Source organism: Callospermophilus lateralis, chromosome 1 (genome assembly GCF_048772815.1).
Source record: "Callospermophilus lateralis isolate mCalLat2 chromosome 1, mCalLat2.hap1, whole genome shotgun sequence".
Lineage (NCBI taxonomy): Eukaryota > Metazoa > Chordata > Mammalia > Rodentia > Sciuridae > Callospermophilus > Callospermophilus lateralis.
Genome location: NC_135305.1, coordinates 91,855,175 through 91,875,704, shown reverse-complemented (window position 1 = coordinate 91,875,704; position 20,530 = coordinate 91,855,175). Strand labels below are relative to the sequence as shown.

Genomic DNA, 20,530 nt, shown 5'->3' with positions numbered 1-20,530 from the left:
TAAAGGACATTTTCACAACTGGAACCAGTAGTTACAATGTCCTACTACAAAGCAAGGAGGAGAGAAAGCATCATTTACAAAAACAGTCTTCGTCCACCTACTCCAAAAGATGTAGAAAACCCAGCAAATCTCCTAGCTCCCCTCATAGTAAAGATCCTTGCAGGACGAAAACCCCAGTGCCTGTGGCAAGCAGTGGTACTTGGTACTGCCTGGAGAGGCAGCCTACTGTTTTTGTCACTAAGTCAGTGTCAAGTCCTGTAAAGTTTACACATGATATCTCTGTTACAGGGAACAGCATAATACTGCCACCTAAACCAAAAAGCAAGGTCAAGCGACGCCATTTCTCCGCTCTTCCAAAGCCAAAGCAGCAGCCTCAGTTCTGTAGAAGCTTTGAAAAAGCAGATGAGTTTTCTGGAAAAAAATTTTGCATATTGACTGCTATAAAGCCTACCAACTTAGAGAAAGAGAAACTGAGATTCTTCAAGTCTGACTATACCTACAATCCACAGTTTGAATATGCTAATCCTGCTCTGCCAAGTGTGTTAGCCAAACACAGCAACGCATCTAACCGATTTCTTAAGCAGGTAAAATGCCACTTCAGTAGTAGTATTTCATTTTTATGTAGTTAAAACACTTATGTATCGTTTTATAAGTAAAACAAGCCATACTTATATGTTATAATTAACTTCTACCCAGGACATTTTGATATGTGACAAATCTCCAGGTAAGTGGTATTGCCAGTATGTGAGCAAATTTGTACTAATTTAAATCTATAAAGAATCTATTATATAGACTCTTTGTAACAGGAATCAACTGTATTTGGAAAAAAGCTTCAGATTATAGTTCCAGGCTTTCGTTTAGGAGTTTCAAATTTGTGACCCATTATCCAACCCACACAGAAGTGTTGGGTAGCCCACATCATGTTTTTGGTTTCTAGTTAATTTTTTAATGTCTCAGGTGGATCATGAAATCTCTGGTTCTGCTAAGCTAGTTCATTCCCTATTTGCTTAGGTTCTTGTAGGCAGTTTTGGAGACCCTAACTTGATTATTCCCTATGAAAAATGCTTCACTAAACTAATTAAAGCTTCACTAAAATTATTAATCATCATCTAATAAATACTTAAGCACTCATTTAAAGAAGAAAAAAATAGGATTTTAAAAATTAACTTCAAGGTTGGCAAATCATAACATGAATGATAAGAATAATACTTTCTAAATCGTTCAATTTAGACCTTAGTGCATAGCATTGTGTTTTAAGAGCTGTAATAAACTTCAAAATTTCACTGAAGTATTTGAGGAGAAATTGGCTGATGTTTACCTGTAGGGCATAGTTTTGAGATCATAAAGGCAAAATCTGTTTCTAGAATAGGTGAACCTGCATCATTCCATTTCCATGTGGTGCCTGCCCTATTTTAGGTTTTTTGCTGACAACATTGTAGTCTTTGATCTTCTGGTCAGCAGGGTTTTTTGTTTTTTTTTCCTTTTTATTGTAAACAACATGAAATCTCCCCAGTCTTTTGAAGCCATTATCTTTTGGGTTTTGCTTTTTTTAAAAGGGTTCTGGGGATTGAACCCAGAGCAAGGCAAGTACTCCACCACCGAGCTATACCTCCAGTCCTTGAAGCTATTATTTGAAGCTTATTTTAGGATTAAAATAATTTTAAGCAGGCAATTTTTCTTTCTGTGTTAGAAGAAATCTTTTCTGCTTATGTATTTTTCCATTGGCATTCATTATTTTTTTTTTTAATGTGCACTGTTTTGGGATGGGCAAGGGCAGATTAACATAGCAATTATACATTTAGGTTCTACTACTTTTCTAATGAATGAGATAGAATAAAGACAATGCTTAAAGAGGTTATTTTGATGGTTAAATGAGATAATGCTTAGGCATATATAGCATTTAACATAGCGCTTGGCACATTTAGATACTAATAAAAAGTTTTGCTATTAACTCCTTTTTGGCAGTCATTTATTTATGATTTTTTTTTTGTGTGTGTGTGTAAATTATAATTGATTGAATGGAGCTTTTGTGAATTTAAAATTTATAATTACAAAAATGCTATTTAATTTCTTCTCCTTGAGTGCTGAAAGAAATGGGCTGAGATTTATTTACCAATTTGGAGTCTGGTAGACCCAGCCCTGCTCATTTGAAAAGTATGGGGAGGCAGCCAGTGCCTCCCTAAGGGGTCTTTCTTCCTGCCTGTGGAGGATATAATCTACAGGAGAAGATAAGTCAGAAATAATTAGTGAAGAACAAAAGACACAGAGTCAGAAAAAATAGTTTTAAAGGGAGCCTGGAGCACCTGATAGGCCCAGCCCACACAGCTGTCTGAGTTGGAGCTGGACAATTAGAAAATGGTTCCTGTGGTTTATTTAAGGGGGTACATTAAAGGCAGGAATAAGGTTTCAGGGGTAGAGTCCTGCTTCCTGGTGTCTGGCAGTCAGCAGATTGATTGGCATCTTGGCAGGTTACATCCATCTCTGAGAGGCTGTGTGACTGCAGCAGGTCTCCCCATCTCTGGTGCTGTGTGAGACCTCTTAACAGAGCTGAGGAGGAGTTCACTTGCACTTGGGGGATCCATTCCGGTGGGACTGCCAAGGGAAGTTTCCAGTGCCAGATCTACCCCTCACTGGCTACCATGCTGATGTAGTCCACATACAGCCCACGGATGGTTCTCGACAGGAAAGAGATTTACCACCATTAGATCAAAATGAGTGCTTTTCATTTCCCTGCAAGGCAATTTGGAAATATCAGCAGCCTCACAAATTAAGAATTGGCACTACTTGACCAATGACTTTACAGTCTATTTTGCAGTTCAAACCTGTATTTGAATTGCATGAGACTTCAAAGTAGTACCAGTGGTCCTTCCTGGCTTGTACCTCAAATGCCCCTTTAAGGAAATGCTCTCAACAAATGCCAGATCTACTTTTGAAACCACTTCAATCAAATAAAAGAAATTTGTTGAACAAGGCCTCTGGAAAAACATGCTTAAATTGCTATATCAGGATCTGATTGATTATGACATCATCCTTCCCCTACCCAGCTGTGAAGCTAAAGCAGCAGCTTCAGGCTGGTCTCCAGGACTCAGAAATGTCCTTGCCAAATGCCAGCTAATAGTCTCTTGAGTTTCATAATCTGGATTCCTATAAGGCAATGAGTCTATTGTTGGAAGATGACTGTGGTCCTCTTCAGTGTACAAATAGGCAGAACAGTAGCCTACCAGGGAGGAACCAAGGTAGTATTCAGGTTTTGCCATCCCCATTTGGTTTTAGCATTGTCAAGGAGTTTTAGGACTCAGCTTTTTGCCCGTTCTGGACAGTTGGCCCTGTAGGAGGCACTGAGACCCTTGAGGTTGTACAGGGCATCTAGCATGGGCTAAAGAACTGTAGATCAGTCTAGGTGGAGTCTGTTGAATCCTGCTTATCTACCTGCTGGCAGCAATAGTAGCCTCAAGTAAAATGGATACTTTAAGAATAAACAAGGAGCATCCTCCCATGACTCTGGCAATCTATTCTCCTTCAATGAAACAGAAACTTAATACTAGGGTATTGCCAACAAAAAGCAGCTGTTTCATGAATAGCTAGTTCTCAGGAGTTTACAGGTTACCATTACTCCAAAAGAACTGGTATCTGAAGGGGAAAGATAGATAAAGCATCTTCAGGGAGGGAAGAGCAGTTATAGGAAAAGCAAGAGCACTGTGTACCTCAGAGCAAGCAGGGCTTCCAACCTTGTCAGTCATAATTTTACTGAATACAAACATACCATCTTTCTAATAATAGAATGCTAAGAGTAACATATCTAAAAAAATGTGTCCATGAATGAAGCCATGTAGTTTCAGTGAGAGTTGAGAAAGAAAACTCCAGGAACACTTTATTTTTAAATGTGCTTGGTGTTTCTCAAAAAACCCATTTTTATTATAACCATATTATTTAAGAGTTATGGTATTATTTGATATTAATGTATTCTCTGTTAGTAAAATAACTGTTCTTCTTGTGTAATTATAGTCTCCTAATTTTTCCTTTATTATTTAAAGCTAATGGAAGTTAATTTTTCTGTGCTGTTGAGGATAACTTGGAAGAGTTATTGGAAAAATCTCAGGAATATTGAAAATCAAAAGGGATGGACTTTGATTCTCAGCTTCTTTTTTTCTGTTCCAAAACAACATAGCAACATTCTGTGACATAGTAATGCATTTCATTTATAAAATTCAGACATTCAAAGTAAATACCTAGATGGACCAACTCTGTTATGTTAGAAAATAAATTCTGATTTTTGTCTTCCTAGTGAGCAAACTTTTTATATAGTCATGGTAGATTAGGGTCACGAACTCAGATCCTATAGGATCTGTGCAGGGATCATAAATGATTGTAAGTAAGGGGCTGGCTGCACATAGTAGCACATTGGAATCAGACAATGGTTATTTAACTTGAGCCACAGTTTGGATTCAGTGTTATTTTATATTCAGGGTTTTCAAAAAAAAAAAAAAAAAAAGAAAGGTAGGGACCTGAATTTTATATGAAGTTTTCCAGCTTTTTAAACTACAGTAATCCACAACTCTTGAACCATAGTGTTGACATCTAGTTCAATTAAACAAATATAGGCTGTCCAAACCAATGAAAATTATCTTGTGAGCCACATTTATCCCTTGAGTTGCTACTTTGCCACTTCTAATTATTAGAACCTATTATAAATGGAATAAGTAATTCATTGTTGTACTAAAACACATATATAATAAATGTATACATAGAATCATATATCATGCTCTAAATCAAGATTGTTGTTGTTGTTGTTGTTGTTTTCTTTGTACCAGGGATTGAACCCAGAGGTACTTTATCACTGAGCCACAAATCCAGCCCTTTTTATTTTTATTATTTTATTTTGTTTTGGGCCTCAATAAATTGTTGAGGCTGGCTTTGAATCTGTGATCCTCCTATGTCAAGCTCCCAAGTTGCTGGAACTAAAAGCATGTGCCACTTACTGCACACAGCCACTTTACTTTTTTGATAGAAAAAATTTTTTACTTGGAAATAAGAAGCCTGGGATTGAACCCAGAGGGGCTTAACCACTGAGCTACATCCACAGTCCTTTTTATCTTTTGAGACAGGGTATCACTAATTTGCTTAGGGCCTGGCTAAATTGCTGAGGCTGGCCTTGAACATGTGATCCTCCAAGTTGCTTGGATGATAGTCCTGTACTATCATTCCTGGCTGACCTAACATTTCTTTAAAGCTAAGTTATAATTATACCAAAATTCATATAGTATTTTAAGCATGTGCTCTATCACTGAGCTATACCTCCACCCCTATTTGAAATAATATTTTATCTTTGTAGACTTCAAATTGTCAAAACAGTGAAGGGGAAGAAAAAGCAAGGATTCTTTACTTTAAACCTCTCCCTAAATGACACCATTTTCTGTTTAGCAAGTCACAAATCTTTCACAGATACTCTGAAGTTCTAAGGTTTTTTTTTTTTTCATTTGTTTGTTTGTTTTAAGGTTATTTTGAGTTCAGTTTGTTCCATAGTCATTTTTGTACATGAGGTTGGAAAAGAGGGATCATTTTTTAACCTAATAGCAAGAAAGATCAGAGATAGAAAAACCCCAATCAGATTGTATGTTCTTGGAAGAAGGTATGACCTCATTGAAAGGCTTTGTTGATTTGCCTCTAAAAACTCAGCTAACATGTACATTCTCATATAACAGTCTTTCCTACCAAACAGCTTGAATATCTGCTTTTTTTGTAAGTGATGAAAAATAATCTGCAATACTAAGCTATTTATAAATAATCTCAGTAGTAGTTGTAACATTTTCATTTTCCCACTTACCCTTGTATACATCCAAACTAACTAACACCCTGACAACACAGAGTGCAGAAGGGGGGACCCAGAATTCTAAAGGAATAAGCTGCAAGCAACATTTTCTTTTTTTGTCTGGCTTTCACATTTATTGAAGAAGGGCTCAATGTCTGTTATTGGTTTATTTTCTGGGTTCTACATATGTAGAATATGATTGTTTGAAATAGATTTATTTTCTTTTCTTTTTTTTTTTTTTTTTGTTATACCCTGATCCTCGTCTGCTATAGAAAATGCATTATTGGCAAAGTTTTTTGCTGGCTTCAGTCTTTCCTCTGCTTTCCACACTGTTGTCAGTGTCTTTCTAAAGTGCAAATCTGGTTGTGTAACTTTTTGTCTTGAAAAACTTCAGAGCTCTTCCTAATTTAGTTTAAATTCAAAAATCTTTTGCTCAGCCTTCAAGACCTTATTCCCAAGTCATCTTCAAACTCCCATAGCCTCTCATACAAATGATCTGTCATTGTGTTTATCCTCTTACCATTTTTAAGTTTGTTGTTTTCACCAGCAGATGGACCTCTTTGATAGCAGTGTATTTTACTTATTTCTTCTCTTCCAGAATCAAAAACAGATCCTGGTGCTGAGTTTCCCAAGGTATTTCACTTTCTTTGATTTATTTTTACTTTGGCAGTATTATTTTTCTTTTGCCTGAAATGCCTTCTATTTCCTCTAATCTATCACTTCTATTTACTCTTTTTCTGTGATTCCACAATACTTTATTCATAACTCCATCAGAGTATCACATTAGATGTCATCTCTGCCAGTCTAAAGACAGGACAGGAACTCATAATCTAAAATATAAAAAGTAACAGAGATTGGCACATAGAAGGTGACCCCAATGATGAATAAAGGAGTGAATGGATAAATGAATGGGCTTTTTTGCTGTTATGCTGTAAATTTAGTGAAGTGCTTTATAAACAATCGATCTGTGATTGATGATCAGCTTTCCAAATTTGTGGCCTAAGGTTCAAATTCAGCCTGCATATATCTTTTTCTTGGCCAGTGTAGGGATTTTAAACATTGGACTGTAAAAGTGTTCTTTTGTTGCCTCTCTAGTTATCTTATACCCCAGTAGCATTGCTTACAAATAAAGATATTTGAGAATGTAACCATTTGTGCAGTGTCCTACTGGTTTTTGACTGCAGTATCTTAAATGGAGGCATAATGATCTGATAGGGTAATCACAAATCTTTATATACCTAATTTGCTACCAAAAAGCAATAGCCACCATTGAAAAACTCATTTAGTGGAATTTTGCCTTTCATTCTGAGGATATCATTACCAAAATGTGTGTGTGTGTGTGTGTGTGTGTGTGTGTGTGTCCCATGTGTGTCTAAAGTAACCATTTTCAAATTGTTCTGAGGAACACTAATAAGGAGTCCATATAAGTTAGAAAGCACAAACTACTATATTCATCTCCCAGATTCAACACACATAGTATTTTTTTTAAAGGCTTGGGAGAGGCATTCATTTTAACTCTATTTAGTCCAATATTTTCCATGCTTATTTGGGTAGGGAACCTTTAAAAAAATGATCATGTAACCCACTTTCCTCTCAAGAAACAGTTTGCAAAAACAGGCTTAAAGAAAAGGACTATCCTGGCTGCAGTTATGGCTCAGTGGTAGAACGCTTACCTAGCACATGTGAGGCACTGGATTCAATCTTTATAGACCACATAAAATTAAATAAATGTGTTTATCTACAACTAAAAAAATATAAAATTTAAAAAAAGAAAAGGATTATATGATCTCCTAGAGGTTATTCAGTATTTGAGAGGTGGGTTCCAGATTTTAGAATTTTCTGAAAAGGAGAGGAAATGAGGGGAGATTGAGATTTTATATATTAACAAGGGAGGGGGGGGAACATTACCTTGAATAAAAGAGAGCAATCCAGTTATTTTAAATTCTAAAATTACAACCCAGCAGTCATCTGCTGAAGCTTAAATACTGTATAATCATATGGGAAATAGATTAGAGAGCACATTCAGAGCCCCTCACAACAACCCTAGGAGTTAAATAAAGCCAGGATTTTCATCTCCATTTTGCTAGTGAAGAAACTAACTCTGAGAAAGATTAAACAGCATTCCTGCAATCACAGTCTTAAACCATGGAGCCCTAATGTAAAACCAGATCTGATGGCTAGTGTTTCCACAGTATAATTTTTCACTGAGTGAAAACCAGTTGAGAAGGGAGATAGTTTTTTAGCATATGACTATTGAAGTGGCTCATGATTGATGGTCAGATTTCCAAATAAAATAAGAAAGTAAACCAAAAGCAGGTGATTTAGGAGAACATTGATATTTTTCAGAAAGTTTGTTGTATCATCCAAGGCAATGCTGGAAGTTTTGTAAAGATAAATTTTTCATTTTATGGATTTAGAGTTTAAATGTTTTATTATATTATTTGATTACTTTTCCTTTTTAACATAGCTTTATTAAAATATTATTCACATGCTATATACAGTTCATCCATTTAAAGTGTATAGTTCAGTGATTTTTAATATATCCAGTTATGCATACATCATAATTTTACTATTTCATCACCCAAAAGAGTTCTTTACCTAGGAGCCATCAGTCCATGTTCCTTACCAACCTCCTACCAAGTACAACCTTATAATCTACTTTCTGTCTCTATGGATTTGCCTATTCTTGACATTTGATATAAACAGAATTGTATAATATGTAATTGTTTTGTGGCCCTTTATGATTGACTTCTTTCATTTGTCATGTTTTCAAAGATTTATCCATGTTGTATGTGTAGCAGTACTTTTTATTATGGAATAATATTTTGTACATAGATTTTTTACATTCATCAGTTGATAGACATTTGGATTGTTTCCACCTTTTGGTTATTATGAATAATGCTGCTATAAGCATTTGGGTATAAATTTTTATGTGGTCATGTGTTTTAATTATCTTGGATGCATACCTAGTAGTATTTGATGATATATATAATAACTTCATGTTTTAACCTTCTGAGTAGCTGTTGGACTGTTTTCCAAGGTAACTACACCATTTTCTTTCCCACCAATAGTATATAAAGGTTCTGGTTTCGCCTCAACCTCATTAACTGTTTTTTTTTTTTTTCCTATAGCTATCCTAGTGGATATGAAGTAGTGTCTCATTGGGTTTCAGTTTATATTTGCTTGGTAGCTAATGATGTTGAGCATCTTCTTATGTGCTTATTGGCCACTTATATATATTTTTTGGAGAACTGTCTTTAGAAACTTCACCCATTTATTTATTTATTATTCTTTTAATTAATGAGTTGCAGAAATTCTTTTTTGTTTATTTTTTTGGTACTGGGGATTCAACCTAGGGGCACTTCACCACCAAGGTACATCCCCAACCCTTTTTAAAATTTTTATTTTGAGACAGGGTCTCAACCAAGTTGTTTCAGGGCTTTGCTAAATTGCCGAGGCTGGCCTCAAATTTGCAGTCTTTTTGCCTCAGCCTCCCAAGTCACCATGTCTGGCTCCAAGATCTTGTTTTACTAGAACAGAATAAAAGTATATAGATGACATAGATGAGGAAAATGGCTGCTTCTTCCATGAGTTGACCTCAAGAATGTGAGGCATATAAGCTCTTTTTCTACCAGCCTAAAAATCTACTTATAGAAAACATTCAGTTGGATTTTTAAATTAAATTTTTAAATTTTTCATGTGCTCCCTTTTTAAATGCAAATATCCCAGAGAAGGGATATCAATAACTACTAGGCAAGTAGGATAAGGTAATCAGATGGTGAGTAGGAAGACCCAAAGATTCCAAAGTAGGAAGGATTTAAATATTATAAAAATAATATATGTTCAGTATAAAAACTTAGAAAAGTTGAGCTGAAATTTGCAGCTCAGTGGTTGAGCATTTGCCTAGCATGTGTAAGTCTCTGAGTTCAATTCCCATGATGGCAAAAATAAACAAACTCAGAAATTATGGGAAAAAGAATTAAAATCCCATAATTCTGCCATTCAAAGATAACTACTGCTGACATTTCCATGTATTTTTTCCTTCTCCCAAGCCTACTATTCATAATCGAGGTTAATATGCTTTTGCTTACTTTTGATAAACATTTTCTTATATCCTTAAAAATTGTCAACATTTCTTTTATGTCAGCATCATTTTAAGTGACTATGTTTTTCTTATAAAAGTTGTACACTTCCAGGCACACAAACACCTGTAATTTTAGAGGCTGAGGCAAGAGGCTCACAAGTGCCAAGGCAACCTCAGCAACTTAGCAAGACCCTGTCTCAAAATTAGAAAACAAAAGGGGTTAAGAACGCAACTCAGTGGTAGAGTGCCCCTGAATCAATCCCGAGTGCCACTAAAAATAAAATAAAAAATAAAGGATTTACAGTAATTGGTTGAACTTGAATCTTTAGGTTGTTCCTCACTGTTTTTTTTTTTTTTTTAATACAGAAACATTGTGTTAATCCATCTCTCTAGGGGACTTCTTGCCTGAAGCCTCTTGGAAGGAGGCAAGTTAGTGAGCTGTGCAGTAGAGATTATTTCTTTTTCACAATAGGTTATGGATATCCTGATGTGTCTCAGAATGTTATTTTCCTTATTAATTTAGAAGATAATAGGAACTTCTTATTCATGTAAATAAACAAAAATATATTTAAAAAATACAATGAGTGAAATTCACTCAATGTAGGTGTACCTTGCCATCCTGTCCCTTCCCTAATCTCTGTCTCCCATGGCCATTTGATCAGTTTATTCAAGTCTTTATAGGTAAGAATTTTTCTTTAACTTTGAATATTGCTCTATTTATTTTAGGTTTTCTTCACATTTAATTAATAGATTTAGTGTTAGTTATCTATACTTCATATGTCTCATCTTCCCTCTTATTTTCAAGACCGACTCCCACCAAGGATTATTGAAGGTTATCATTGGTTTCATTAATTTGTAAAATGAAGTTTGTACTTTCTGAAATTTATTGTTTCCTACAGAATATATTAGATTGAACCATACAAAATTGCTCATATTTAATCATCATATGATGTCAATGTCATAGGATTTGACCTAATACTTTTTCAGAGGTATGTTCTTCATTTGAGTTTTCAGGATAAGGCTCCCACCCATCCCTCAGATGTCACATTTCTTCATAGGGTTTATGTTTTCATTTTTTCTCCTATTACACATCTGTAATTAAGAAGCACCTTGTGGGCTGGTGTTGTAGCTTAGTGCTAGTGCCTAGCATGTGTGAGGCATTGAGTTCCATCCTCAGCACCACATAAAAATAGATAAAATAAAAAATATTTAAACAACTAAAAAAATATTTTAAAAAGAAGAAGCACCTATGCTGGGTTTGATCGTTCCTGCCTATAATCCCAGCAACTAGGGAGGCTGTGTCGTGATGGGCAAAAGGTTCAACTTTTGCAGTTTAGCGGAAGAAACAAAGAATGTCCACAAGCTTCTGCCTTTTTCAATGCTTTATTCATTCAGATCACTCCATACAATTTCACTCTATAGATTCTTAATCAAGAAAATGACAGTCCTTAATGCTAGGCATGCAATAGACATAATCAATTCACAGCAAACAATTCTAGATTAATTAATTTTAAGCATTGCAAACACACTTAATCATGTCAGGATAATGACAGACATTCCCCCTGAGTGCTAAGTTCAAGTGTCAGATCAAAAGTCTTAAGCCTTAGGTTTTAAGTCCAGCAGATGCGCACTCACTCAGACCAGGTACTCAGGTCTGGAACCAAGGCAAGCTTCTCCTGGGGTGGAGCTGATGGCCTACTAAGGAGAAGGTGGTAGAGAAGTTGCAGCTCTCACCAGGGTCAAGATGTGGCTGTAGAGTTTGAGAGTGGTGAACCATGCAGAGGATCAGGCAAACAATGACAAAAGATGAGATGCTAGTCCAGGTCTTCATCAGGCTCTCCAACTTGTATGCATCAGTATCGGCTGGCTGAATATCTGTTCATTTGCTCTATTATTTATACTAAATTTTGGGGCTTTTGACCCCCCTTTCAATCCTTATCAGCTACCTCAGGATTTCTCAGTGGCATCATTTACCGTGGGGTTAAAACATCTGGTTTGGTGGTCCTCACCCTTTTTGTCCCTTTCCCTCTTATCAAGTGAGGACAGCCTGCCAGAGGCTTCATTGTTGAGTTTATCAGGGTGGGGGGGAGAGTGACTTGTTTGTGCCTAAGGGCCATACTGGAGGGATCTGATAGGCATGCCTGGTGAGACTGCAGGTTTCAAACTGGAGTGTTTTAAAATGTAGTTGCTAAGGTTAAGGCCTAAGGCCATCCTTACAGGCTGAGATTGGTAGATCACAAGTTTGAAGCCAGCCTCAACTAAAAATTTAGTGGGGCCCTCAGCAAATTAATGAGGCCCTGACTGAAAATTTAAAAAAAATAAAAATACTGGGGTTGTAGTTCAGTGGTAAAGTACCCCTGGGTTAAATCCCTAGTACCAAAAAACAAACAAACAAAAAAGACGAAAGAACCCAAAAAAACAATAACCACCTTAAGTTGGCCTAAAGACAGGTATAAGGAGTTATCTAATAGACTTCTCAGATTGAACCGTACATGAAAGTTGCTTTGTTGAGCCTTCTGACCTAGGGACCTCCTGATCTTAGAGTGGTGTTCCATAATATTTTAATATGACTGAGTTTAAAAGTGAAAGAGTTATGGGTATGAGTGCTTTATAAGCTACACTAAAACATGTTTTAGTCCTTTCACAGACACTGAAGTATTTTTCAACAGACATGAAAACTTAAAATGAAGTTGAGATTTGGTCTGAAAGAAAAGTTCCAGTGCTGAAAACCAAAATTGAAAACTAGTGTTTCAGAGAATGTAAAGTGAATCATTTCCCTGAAAATATATCTGTTAATCTGTTTGGTCTACTATAACAAAATACCTTAATCTGGATAACTTATAAATAACAGAAAGTTCTCGCAGTTCTGAGGGCAAAGAAGTTAAGGATTTGGCTGTTGAGGCTACTTTCTAGTTCATAGAGGTAGGTGTCTTCTAGATGTGACCTCACATGATGAAAGGGGCTAGCTAGCTCTCTGGGGCCTTTTTTACAAAGGCATTAAACCCAGACTTGAAGAAGAATCCCAATGACTTGATTACCTCTCAAAGGCCCCAACTTGTAACAGCAGTGCCTTTAGGAGTTAAGATTTTAACATACCAATCTGGGGTGAGAGGGACACAAACATTCAGAGCATAGCAATACAGAATGTGGACAACTCCCCTTTCACAGTCAGAATTCTACCTTTGAGCTGGGTGCCTGTAATCCCAGTAACTTGGAAGACTGAGGCAAGAGGATCTTGGGTTCAAAGCCAGCCTTAGCAACTTAGCGAGACCCTGTCTCAAAAAATATGAAGAGCTGGGGGTGTGATTCAGTGGCAAAGTGTCCCTGGGTTCAATCCTTAATACTAAAAACAAAACAGACCATGGCCCCCTACCTTTGACCATAAGTCTTCAAGTAAGGGAGCCATACATTCCAGAATGCAGTGCATCACTCCTTTTCCCTCCTCATCCATCCTTTTTCTTTAATTCATTTTCTCTGGAGCTATATCCTATATTAGGAAATGTAGTTTCCTGATTAACATAGATGATAATGAAATTAGAGGTTTAACATGAAATTCACCACCCCTAAACATACTATTCACATTGAGGTGTTGAAAGCCTAATTCTCCAAGTAGTATAGACATTGGTTCTATGAACTCCCTTCCCTCCTTTTGTTACAGAATAATTTTTCCTCCTAATCATAGCACTAACATATGGCATGTTATAAAATATTTTAAGATGTTGGAAAAATATAAACAATAAGCATCCCTACAACCCTTTCCCAAATGTGAACATTAGCCTTTGTGCTTTTTTTTTTTTTTTTGGCTTTTGTTTTTCTTTTTTATAGTACTGGAGTTCAAACTCAGGACACTGAAACACTAAGCTACATCACCTGACATTTTCATTTTTTGAGACAGAGTCTAGATAAGTTGCCCAGAGTGGCCTTGAAATTGTGATCCTCCTGTCTTAGCCTCCTGAATAGCTGTGATTAGAGATGTGTGCCACCATTACTGACCCTTCCCTGTGCCTTTTAAAATTACTCTTTTCTTTTTTCAAATTTGGGATCATACTCAAAATTTTTGTAGCTTGTAGTTAAGAAGTTGTATGAGGCCAGAGGTGTAGATAAGTTGAAGAATGCATGTTTATCATGCACAAGGCCCTAGGTTTAATCCCTACTACCAAAAAATCAAAGAAGTTGCAAAGGAAGAAATCATAACACAAAATTATTCACTGGTGAAGTGACTGATTCATTACCACTCAACATAGGTTAGAATAAGTCAAATTTTTAAGAGATAAAGTATGTTGAGTGGTAATGACTTATTCTAACCTATCTAATAATTGTCTCTGTCTCCATGCTGTGGAGTATCATTCTGAGATCAGTAAAGAATGCTGTAGATCTCTGTGATCAGACAGATCTGTCTGGGTTAGACCAGTTGAAAAACCAAGGAAGAAAAAAGGAATCAATGGATGGTGACAGGATATGTACTTCAAAGAAAAAAGATTGAATGTAACATAAATACTTAATATTTAATGATGAATACTAAAATGAGCTTTTGGGCACATTGATGTAGTTCTCATATAGTGTTGCCATGTAAGTAATTCCAAATGAAAAAAAGGAAGTGATGTGCTACTATTTATCCTTTTGATAAAAAAGTTACATTCTCTCATTGCAAAAAAATCCCACTATTGTATTAATTCTTTGACTTACTCTTTGATCTGTGATAAGGAACACCTGTATTTTTCTTACTTCTCTAGACTATTTTATTTTTGCTTCAATAAATAGTGACCAGATAGCCACATTTTCCTATTGACTAAACATATGCCTAGAAAAGCTAATTTTCTCTGAAATTAAATTCATGCTTTAAAAAACCTTGAAGCAGAAATTATAGTAAAAAAATTAACTTTTTTAGGTCTATCAGTCCAATATAGAAGGTATTCACTCTGCTTTCTTCTGCAGTTCTTAAAACCAAATTTTACGTAATTTTTCACTGTGTGATTAGTGGATGACTGGTGACCATTAGACTAGAATACACACAATATCTTTGCTAATCTATGAAAATGGGTTTTTAAGTATTGCTAAATTTGTACTTTTAATTATCCTAGTTATCATATGAATCAGCCTCCAGAGCACTTCTGCTATATTCACCATTCTCTGAGATCTTTCTCACATCTTACATACATACACACACACACACACCACATATATATGGTAAAATGTGTACTTATATATATTTCTATATACATATGTGTGTGTGTGTGTGTGTGTGTGTGTGTGTGTGTGTGTTTATTTATTTATTTTTTGAGTACTAGGGATTGAACTCAGGGGCACTCATCAACTGAGCCACATTCCCAGCCATATTTTGCATTATAGGTCTCACTGAATTGCTTAGTGCCTTGCTGTTGCTGAGGTTGGCTTTGAACTCATGATCTTCCTACCTCAGCCTTCTGAGCTGTTGGGATTACAAGCATGCACCACCATGCCCAGTACATTTCACTATATTTGAGTCACCTGGGGATCTTGTAAAAATGCATATTTTGAATGGTTGGTCATGAGGGTAATAGGAGTCAAAATTCTACATTTGGGACCAGCTCCCAACCATGCCAGGGCTACTGGCCTTTGGACTACACTCTGTTTAAATAACAAGGCTTTCACTAATAGTTTTGGAAACAGAAGCCAGGCAAAACCTACTGAAGCCATTTCTTGTTCTGATAACTTTATGGTACATGTGTAGTTTATTATTATTGTGTATTTTCCCAATGGGAACATGTGTGTTGAATTATCACTTGTAGTTATGTGAACTTTTCTATGATTTTTCTGTCAGGCGTGTTATTTATAGTGGTGGTATTTGTAAAGAATGGTAACTGTTGAACCCTAGCGCAAAGAAAAGACCACCGGACTCCAATTTTAAATCAAATTAAGCAAGCTTGTATTTGTGTACACAAAGAGAGCGGATTGTTGGCTGTCTCTCCTAACGCAGGCTACAGACCAGCACCCCCAGCTCTTTAAGAACAAAATTTTATAGCACAAAAAGTTGCAGAGGCGGGTGTCTTGAGAACTTACAGCTAACAGGATTTTACAAACATAATACAAAGGCAGATAGTAGATTAATGATCTACATAGCATGATATTTCAAGGTAGGGAGTAAATTCAGATCCCAACATCAGAATTTATGAGACGCTGCTGAGGTTTCAGAGAGGGTTGTTATCTGGTCAGGGGGAGCCAGGATTTATGAGCCACCACTAAGGTTTTAGAGAAGGTTGTTATGTGGTCAGAGAAAGCCAGGCATGGGTGAGTTCAAGGCAAGGGCAGGAATTCCAAACAAGCTTAGAAATCACAGTAATTATAGTAAAACAGAAATTAACTTTTCATGACTTTGTGACAAGATGGCTCTTAAGATAGAATTAGGCTGGGTTCATCAGTAACGTACCAATGATGATATAATGGTTAATATGTACTGACTTCAGATGCTGCTTTACAAAAGTTGACTAAATTTTTTCAACAAAACCATGAAGTAGACATTATTATTACTATCCTCCTTTACAAAGGAGGAGACTGAAACACAAGTTCATTTTCATTCTTCACAGGTAACACAGCTATCAGGTAAACAAGCCAGGGTATCAGCTCAGATGGTCCAATTCAAGAGCTCATACCTTTAATCTTGTTACTAATCTGATACAGTTCAAAAATTTATATAACATATATATGAATTTTCTAGTTCTTTCACATTTCATATAAGATAATGTTTGAATTTTCAGTTTCTTTCCTAAAAGGCTTCTGAAATGTAATTTTCTTCTTCTTTATGTTTTCCTTCCTTGTGGCTTTGCCGCAGATACTGATGACTTGTAATTTGTAACTAGTTTTTTCTTTTTTTAGTCTCCATTTTGCATATGTGTATTTGGAGAAAATGTTTTAACTGTCCGTTTGCTTTATTGTGGAAATTTATGAAGAATAAAAAGGTAGTACCCTACCCTGAATGAAAGCTAAAAGATTTTACTAAGGTTTAGACTATGTTTTCTGCAAGAGTAGCCCAAGAAAGTAGCATCTTACAGATTGTCACGGAAAACTAGTTGATTTGTGTGTGTGTGTGTGTGTGTGTGTGTGTGTGAGAGAGAGAGAGAGAGAGAGAGAGAGAGAGAGAGACAGACACTAGGGATTGAACCCAGGGGTACGAGAGAGAGAGAGAGAGAGAGAGAGAGAGAGAGAGAGAGAGACACTAGGGATTGAACCCAGGGGTACTCCACCACTGAGCTACATTCCCAGCCCTTTTTATTTTGCGTCACTGTCTTGCTAAATTTCGCAGCTTGGCTTTGAAGTTGGTAATCCTCCTGCCTCAGTCTCCTGAGTAATTGGGATTATAGGCATATACCACTGTGCGTGCCAGTTCTTCAGTACATTTTTAAAATTTTGAATTTTTTTTCAATCCAAATGATAATTGTATGTAGTGACAAGTGTAGAGGCGTATCTTCCATTCTAAGTTCTGCCAAAGCACCAGATGATCTTAGAGAAGCTAAGAGCTCTATGCCCAACTTTTCAGCCAATCAGATGTCAGCACTATAAATATATAGCACTTGAGCTGGTCTATCTTCATGTTAAGTAGAAAAGAACACAGGGAAAGAGTATTTCTAAGTGCACAGGCAGTTAGTGGAAATTGAGTATAAATTAGTTTATTTTAGAAAAATGTGCTACTTTATTTTCAGGTTAATTTCATAGTCAATAAGTCAGAAGAGGTCATGATGATAAATAAGATCATAGCTATCTTATTATTTATCTCAAAGTAATATGAAGCTATTTACTTTCATTATCTTTTCCTTTTACAGTCCATCAATATTATGGAGCTGACTTTACAGAAATATGGAAGCTATGAAAAATTTGAACAAGCTACTGGTGGTAGTTTGTTATCTAAACCTCGAATCTGGAATCATGTTAGGAAGTACATGATGAAGGAAGGCTGCCTGGGAGAGGTATGGATCATGAGTGAATACAGGAGTTGGCTGTAGCATTCTAATACTCAGACAGTGCCACATAATTTTTTTCCTGCAGGTTTTGTTTGCCAACCCTAATTTACTCCTTATATTAGTCACCGGATTTCTCACTAATAAATATTTTAAGTTCCTCTTGTCTTGAATTGTCTTGATGTGTTCAGTTTGTTTTTCTTCTTTTATTACTGACATTTCTGTGTAACTTGTGGGATTACATGAAAAACTTGTTAAATGAGGAGTTTTTCCTGAGAGTCTCTCTTATTAGTAGTCTGATCTTAGTGGCCAATCTTAGAGCCTTTGCAACAAGCAGAAATCTGTTGGTCCTTCTTTTGCATCATTTTAGCCAGGGCTATTTGAGAAGACCCCACAGGTAAAATTTTAAGTTCTCTGTTGTTTTCTGTGAAAGCTTTTTTTCCCTTACCCCTTTATATTTTGTGGTGTGTGTGTGTGTGTTGTGTGTGTCTGAATATGTGTGTGTGACACACATATTGTCCCCTGCCCCTTGCTCCTTAGATTGTAGTTCATCTCACTGAGGACCTACTTTCCCGTGCTTCAATGACAGTAGTAAATGGATGTCCAACTCTGACCATCAATGTTTCCACTGCACGTGAGCATTGGCTGGAGGGAATGCTGAGGCACGAAATAGGTATGAGTAACACTTTTCCTTTTTTTTTTTTTTTTTCTGTTTGTAATATCAGGAATTAGCCCCAAAGAAATATTCTTAATAGTATTCAGCAAAATGTCACGAGGTTTTTAAGCTTCGGTTGGACTAAAGGTAAATTATTTATATCTCATTTCAAATTAGATTTTTTAACTGTGGTAAGCTTGAAGTCACTTAACTCCTCTGGATTTCAGTTCACTCACCTTAAACTGAGGGGGTTCAATGACTCTAAGATTTTTTTAAAATATCAGTCTGATTCTTCTCTCTTAACAATATAGTTGTAAAGGTTATACCCTTTCACATGAGACATATGGACCTTGTAAAGACAACAGCCTACTTCAGACCTCAAAGGCTTAGGCTCAGGTCATTTTCTACTTTGTTTTGATCTGTAGGTACACATCAGTTTAGTTTTAGAACTGTTTATGCAATATTTTCTGTGAGTTTTCTGTTACTATAACAGATAAATGAGGCAACAAACTTGGAATACATTTATTTTGGTTGACAGTTTTGGAGTTTTCAGTTCAGGATCAGTTGGCCCCCTTGCTTTTAGGACTGTGGTGAGATTGCACATTATAGTAGGAGTGTGTGGCTGAGCAAAAATGCTCAACTCACAGCCAGAAAGAGAAAGGAAAAATAAGGGACTGAAATAATCACTGCCTCCAGTTACCTGAAGGCCTCCCCCGGGCCTTTCTAGCACTTAGGCCTTTGTGGGGTGCACTAGCTCCAAACTTTAGCATTTTCTTTGGAAAAGAATTTTTAAAAGAATACCATTTTTTATTATTCTTTTCCATAGGAACACATTATTTTCGAGGCATTAATAATCTGCAGCAACCATGGAATAGTTGGACTGGTCGTAAAAAACATGAGTTAAAGCCAAACAATCCTACAGAGGAAGGACTGGCAAGTATTCACAGTGTCCTGTTCAGAAAAGACCCCTTTTTATGGAGGGCTGCCCTCCTCTACTACACTGTTTATCAAGCCAGCCAAATGTCTTTTTGTGAACTCTTCAAAGATATTGGCAAATTTGTCAAGGACCCTAATACAAGGTGGGATTATTGTGTACGAGCCAAAAGAGGATGGACTGATACTTCTCAACCAGGTAGGTGTCTCTTGACTGTGGGTTTTTGACTTAATGATTAGTTATCTAAGTGATTCTAATCATATCCTAATCTCTTAATTTGAGAATTAACTCACCTATGAAAAAAAATAAACCTTTGTTATTGAGACAGAACCAATTTTCTAAAAACATACTTTCTCCACTTTACTCTTGCGTAGCTTATTTTTAAAAATTTTAGTCCAACAATATGGAAAGAATAGTATAGATGAAATATACCCTTCATCTAGATTCATAGGTATTGAACTTTTTTGCCATTTTTACTTTATCTCCCTTTAAAAACAGTATATTTCCAAGAGAGGTGTGCACACACCTATAATCCCAGCTACTTGAAAGACTGAAGAAGTAGCAAGTTGAGGCCAGCCTGAGCAACCTAGTGAGAGCCTGTTTCAAAATAAAAATAAATCCCTATCTATGGCAGAGTACTTACCTTGCCCACAAGAGGTCCTTGATCCTCAGTACTGAAAACGGGTGTGGGGAGGAAGCTTTCTTGATATATAATTCACATACTGTAAATTCACCCATTTAAAATGTAAAGTTTAATGGGTTTTAGAGTATTCAGAGTTGTGCAGCCATCACTACTAATTTCAGAATATTCTCATCACATCCACCCACTGCAAAACACCCATATCAATTTTCAGTCATTCCCACCAGCGTATGAGTACTCCTCTTCCCTGTCCCGTACCCCTGCCGACCCCTGCTTTTTTTTTAAACCCAGAGGCATTTTACCACTGAGCCACATACCCAGCCATTTCATGTTTTATTTTGAGACAGGGGCTCACAAAGTTGCTTAGAGCCTCACTAAATTGCTGAGGCTGGCCATGAACTTTGGGGTCCTCTTGTCTCAGCCTCCTGACCCACTGAATTATAGGCATGCAACACCATGCCTGGCTTTTTCTACATA

The 20,530-nt window shown here is 36.4% G+C and overlaps 1 protein-coding gene across 1 annotated transcript in view; it reads left to right on the top strand.

Annotated features, from left to right (window-relative positions):
* Positions 1 to 543: 543 nt before the first annotated feature.
* Positions 544 to 20,530, top strand: part of Matcap2 (microtubule associated tyrosine carboxypeptidase 2) — a 32,460-nt gene continuing 12,473 nt past the window's right edge. The window contains exons 1-5 of the mRNA XM_076863979.2: positions 544 to 584; positions 6,408 to 6,442; positions 17,690 to 17,833; positions 18,365 to 18,497; positions 19,306 to 19,611. Coding sequence (XP_076720094.1) covers positions 17,702 to 17,833; positions 18,365 to 18,497; positions 19,306 to 19,611 — 571 coding nt within the window. The 5' untranslated portion in view covers positions 544 to 584; positions 6,408 to 6,442; positions 17,690 to 17,701. The remainder of the gene's footprint in view (positions 585 to 6,407; positions 6,443 to 17,689; positions 17,834 to 18,364; positions 18,498 to 19,305; positions 19,612 to 20,530) is intronic.